Below are 5931 nucleotides of genomic sequence, written 5' to 3'. Positions count from 1 at the left end.
TATATATATATATATATATATATATATATATATATATATATATATATATATATATATATATATAACTCTCTCCCTCAGTGAGTCAGAGTGGACGAAAAAATCGTGAAAAGTCACAGTGAATGGTTTCACACTGAGCTTCACCAGGTGACCCAAAGTCTTTGAAGCTCTGCAGAAAAAGCAACGGATCATTAAGCAGCAGGAATGTTTTTAATGAACGGGTAGAAATGTTCCGATCCGCCATCCACCCCGTGATGAGTCACGGAACCACCTAGAACCAGCAGTAGAGGGCAGATAGGGAGCTTTAGTTGAATCCTGTTGGGTCGGTTCTGTTGTCTCTACAGTTCGGTCACGTGACCAGCTTCATTTTTTTTTAACAGGAAGCGTTTTCTCTTCTTCCTCCTCCTCTTTATCTTCCAGGTGAGCTGCAGCCCATGGCGAGCAGCGCCTCCGTGGCATCTCTGGTCATCGCCGTGGAAACCGGCCTGTCAGACGAGGAGGGGTCCATCGGACAGCCTCAGATGGGAGCCAAGTCCTGAGAACAGCACAACAGAACCGAGCCAGAACCAGGCCAAAATAAACAAGACTCAGAACAATCTTTAGGTCCGGAGAGAGGTCCAGCCCGACCGAAGAATAAAATCTGACCCAAACCTGGTTACGGTTTACGCTCGCCTAAAATACACTGATCCAGAACCAGCGCTGTGAGGGTCCGACTAGGTTTGGACTTCTGAAGCAGACCTGTTGGGTTCAGAGGAATTGGATTTTATCTGTTGTTTCAGTGTTAACTTTCCGCTTGTTCTTAGTTTTCCTCATCCTGGTTCCCTCCCCTCAGCTTGTTCTGTTAGAACCCTCGTTGGCCCGGACAGTCTTCCTCCCAGAACCTGGGTCTCTAGCTCCTAAATGGCTCCACCTCCTTCTAACAGCTGTTATCTTCAGAGACTGGAAGCTCAGCAGGAGGTTCTGCTGTGAGGAGGAGTCCTGGTATCTAGTCCAGCAGTTAAACTCGACCCGATAACACTCTCTTTGTTTTGGTTCTCCAGTCTGTTTGTGGTGAGACTGAAGGACTTGATTAAAAAGAACCGGGCTGCTCCAGGAGCTGGACCCGGCAGTGTTACGTTGACTGCAGTATTGAACACCTCAGTATTCCCTCCTTCCTTTGCTCCCTCTGCTGAGGTTCGATTCCAGCGTTTCCTCTGCTGTTTCCAAAAGTCGCTCCTTTTTTTTTTTTATTAGGAGGGGAATCAAAGGTTCTCACTTCTGGGGGGAAACTGAAGTTGAACAAAAAGTTTTCTTTAACATGTAAAGCACAGATAAAAAAAAAATATGTGAAAACTGTGAGTGAAAGCAGAGAAATGCTGCCAGGCTCTGAATCATTTCCAGCAGCGAGTAACATTTGGAGATTTTTCCTTTTCCTCATTCTTCTCTCTCCTTTTAACAGATGTCTTCATTGGAGCTCCGTATTATTAGGTGCTTTCAGACCACAGAATATTTAGATTTGGGTTTGATCTCCTGCGGCAGCAGCAGAGTATTTCCCCAGTCTGCTGTTTTATCTAATAATCCATAAAGTAATTGGACATACATATATTAAAAAGGGGTTAAACTATCTGTTCTGGTCTAACTACTTCTATATCTATGCTGATTTAGCATAGATATAGAAGAAGGGGCTAAAAGTTTATTTTTAAACCTTTTCTTTTTTATTTCCTTGTATGACATGTCTGATAACATGCTACCAGTCTGCATTGGATTTCTAGATTTTGATTTCTTTCTGGTTTGAACATCATTATAGTCAGAAAATGATTAAATCTACAGAATTATTTGTGTAATCTACATTCAGATATTTTTTTCTTTCAATCAGTTTCTGCTTAATTTCTTTGGGGATGTGGTGGATTGGCCTAATTATTAAAATTCTTTTTTATATGACATTTTATTTATGAATATTTTTGCATGTTTTGTCAAAAAACATGCAGACTGGAGTAGAAAGTTTTTGCCAAAACAATGAAAATGGCCATTTTTTTTTTTTTTTTTTTACCGATATTGTGATTTTTAATTTGAATCTCCTTTGATCAAACTAAAAACATGTAGAGTTTCCTCAAGGTTTAATTGTTTTGACGACCTTGGCCTATTCCCTGTTCGGAGTCCATAGTTTAACCTCTTACACCCTAAGGGGGTATAAATAAATTTCTGCCTGACAAAAACACACAAAAGTGAATAACTTATAGCCTCAAAGCTATTAGATTTAAGAAGAAACTTTTGGTACCTCTGTAAAGGTAAGATGTCATAGAATGGTTTTCTGGTGTCAGCACCATTGTAGCTTTGACCCTGCCTGAAATATTAGGGACAAAATACAAAATATTTTGCATTTTTTGAACCTCGCCAAAATTTTCTTTGAAATAAACATTGCAAAACACTACCAAAATATTATTTATAGCACAGAAAAGTAGTACAGACTTTTAAATCTAAATGTTGTGTAAAAATATTCCAAATTTGGACTCAATCAGATGAATCATATTTATTTTAGAATGGTATTAGTGAGAAATTTCTTAGGCGGGGGGGCCAGTTTGGCACATTTATCCCTAAATGTCACCAAACTGTGCCAAATATGTTTTTTACATCAATACTGGGGGTTTGGTAAAATTACGAGGTCATGTAGCAGCTGGACCCACCGGTGGGTCCGTAGGGTTCTAGGGGTTAAGGACTTTACTGTTTAGTGTAAAAAAGTTCCTACTTCTTCTGTCATACATGGATCTACATGTTAGCTCCAGCTATCTTCCCACTTTTAGAGCTTTAGCGCCAACTAAAGAGTTAGAAATGTAGGTTCTTTCTCCTGTTAAATGTAACGTGACTAAGATTTAGAGGCTCTGCCATTTTAAAAAATTGCATTTTGTTAAATTGAATTATTGCAAATGCAGTTAATGACCCAGCCCTGATAGAGACAACAGGAAGTACCTGAACAATAAAAAGAAAACCATACCTGGCATTAAGGTAGAAAATGCTTAAAGAAACAATCTTCCAAATGAAATTGTTAAACAAAATAAGAACCACCTTTAACTGACGTTTTTAAAGTTCTTAGAACCATGTGGTCTGAAAGCACCTGCAGCCTTGCCTTGTTCAGTTTTCCCAACATGTCCGACTGCCCCACCGCCATCATCCTGCTGCCTTTTTTTCTACTTTTGACTTCTGACAATCGAGGAGGCTGCTGCTCAGGGCTCTTCGCCCTGAACTCCGCCACAGAAGGCTCCGGTAATTTCCCGCGCCGCAGACGCAGGCTGATCGAAACGTTTCTGTGCTGCTCTTGGTTCTGCCTCTTCACCTTCATCACCCCATCCTGTGAACACAGGTTCACTTCGCTGCCGACTGTTTGCTCCGGACGTTGACGCTCGTGTTTTCGGGGGGTGTCGCCGGCGAGGAAAGTAAAAGATTGTCGTCTATTTTGATACCAGAGGAGACGTTTATTTTTGTAACGAAGCAGCAGGGACTGACTGATCTCCCTTCCATCCTCACCTCCCCCATGGCTCGGATGGTTCTGCATTTGATCGGGCCGATTTAGATGTTGAATATTTGTGTAATTGTACATACAAACTATTTTTTCTCTTCTTTTTTTTTTTTCTTTCTGAGGCCCTCGATGTTATGAACCAGACTGAACATGTTAGGATCTGACTGAAGAAAGCTGAGAGAATTGAGCTCATGTTCTTAACCAGCACTGTTAAAACTACAGGAGAAAATATTTTCAGCTGGAAAAAGAAAAAAACAAGTTTGGCTTCCTTTAATATTCGTCTGTTTTTCCAGTCAGTGCTTCTATTTCCTGTGAGTTCAGTTCCTCTCAGACTCTTTGTGAAACTTCTTCCTTTGCTTCCACAGGTTCTTGGTTCAGGAAGCTGCAGGTTGTTGTAAACACTAAGTAATTTATACTCTGTAACATGGAAGCGCTTGTAAGGAGATGACGAATTTGTACGGCTTGTCTTTGACAATTTTCAGTGAGCAATGTTTTAATTAAAGTCACCTGCTTTGTGTTGTGAGTTTCCTCTTTTATAGACTATTTATTCTTCCACCTTCACACGTATTTTTCCTTAATTATCTGCAAATAATGATGGTTCATGAGGCATCATGAAGCACTTCAACACATCTGCACACATTTATTGATAATGTCACTTAATACTGACACCTGCTGGACATTTACAATCACTACAGTTTGACATACTAGACCGACACTGATTTGATGACCTATAAAGTGTTATTTAATATCTTCCTTTAAATTTAAAATACATTTGATATATTTAGATGCATTGCATAAATGTGAACATATAATGGGGAAATTTAAGTGAACAAGGATAAGGATGTTTGTGGACTAGGATTTATATTTCAAAAAAATGACTAAAGAAAGAACAAAAACTAAGAATTTAAAATTAGTTTGATTTTAAATGCATTGAGTGATTACCGAGAGGAACAGGATGACACATTAAAACATGAGATCAAAATGGTTCCACTCAACTTGTGCCTTGAGGCTGCTCCACTTCGATTAATTTGGTGATAAACCATAAAAGATCAGAGATTTTTTATTTATTTTTTGGCAGTAGCCTTCGTCGACAGATGCACTTATAAACACAGTTTAGTGCATCAGTCAGTTGGAAACAGCTCCTGTATCAATCACATTACTTTCTTGAAACGATATGTGCAAAGATTTGTATTTATTTTTTTACAAGGCTGGACTGAAAAAACAAACCCCAGAACCATTTGAAGTTTGTCCAACCTGTCTTCTGTTATTTTGAGGATGACTCTGTTGCTACTAGCTGATAATCCAGCATTCTTCTATTTAGTTTTTTAAATAACTTTTTACGTCTTTTTTTTTTTTTTTTTTCTTATTGTTTTTTTTTTTATACAAGGCTCTTCATTAATTTCCTCAATGTTAATTTAAATAGCATTAAATAAAGAATCTATTTTATATTAAGAAAAATATCTTAGTGCAGATGTAATGTTTGGGGTATTTGTGTGGTTTACCGAGACTTAACGGTGTTCTGATATATATTTATGCAATATTGCAACAAATACATTGAATAAGATGCAAATATCAAGTCTGCTACAAGCTAATGCTTAACAACATAATTTCACTAAACTTAAAACTTAAATTCTAATGTAAAATACTCCAGCTTATTGGTTGTAAATAAATAATTATCACAGATTTCCTCTTATATTATTGATAAATTTTATCCAAACACAATGGTCCTGTTAAGCAAATTCTGTGGTAAGGGATTTGTCTCAGTCGACAGTATTGAAAACTGTTTTTAAATGGATTAATAAGAAAACATGCTAGGCTAATGGGGAATGATAAAACTGGACTACGTAAAGAAGCAGCTGGTTGCTATGGTTTCTCCCGCCAAAACACTGACTGCAGAAAAACTGAAGATGACAACAGAAGAAATAATGGAGGCAACAGCATCAAACCCAATGGTAACGTCTGTATCTTTTATTTAATAGGTGATTGCAGTTCAAAGCTGTTAAAGTTACTGAAAAAAAGTGACTTTTTAATCAAAGTTGTTAAAGAAACATTTGAGGGATTTGAGAGAAAGTGGCTGTAAAAGAGACGCTGTTTGATAGAAAAGGGTTTAAGCCCAATTCCTTTATAGCCCTTTATCAAGTCTGAAGAACCCAAAGTGCTTAAAATAAAATCACATAAAGTATACATAAATTCTGGAAACTTTGTACAGGAAAGTAACCTTTACCAGAATTTAAAACCTACGAGTTCAGAAACATCTTAATTTAAGCTTAACATCCTGATACAATATTAAATCTAAATGTCACAAAAGATTAACTATAAGGTAAACATGCTGACTCAGTCAAGAAAATAAATACATATACTTTATTTAACCTATATTATGTAACAATATATATAGCAACAATAATATATATTATATATATATATTACATATATATATGTAT

The 5931-nt window shown here is 37.2% G+C and overlaps 1 protein-coding gene across 1 annotated transcript in view; it reads left to right on the top strand.

Annotated features, from left to right (window-relative positions):
- Positions 1 to 2263, top strand: part of LOC107100121 (RING finger protein 150-like) — a 35621-nt gene extending 33358 nt beyond the window's left edge. The window contains exon 6 of the mRNA XM_015398490.1: positions 418 to 2263. Within this exon, the coding sequence (XP_015253976.1) occupies positions 418 to 536 (119 nt within the window). The 3' untranslated portion in view covers positions 537 to 2263. The remainder of the gene's footprint in view (positions 1 to 417) is intronic.
- The last annotated feature ends 3668 nt before the right edge of the window (positions 2264 to 5931 follow it).

This window comes from Cyprinodon variegatus, unplaced genomic scaffold (genome assembly GCF_000732505.1).
Source record: "Cyprinodon variegatus isolate N-32 unplaced genomic scaffold, C_variegatus-1.0 Scaffold937, whole genome shotgun sequence".
Taxonomy (NCBI): domain Eukaryota; kingdom Metazoa; phylum Chordata; class Actinopteri; order Cyprinodontiformes; family Cyprinodontidae; genus Cyprinodon; species Cyprinodon variegatus.
The sequence above is the reverse complement of the archived record's forward strand: the minus strand, read 5'-3'. Positions and strand labels throughout refer to the sequence as shown.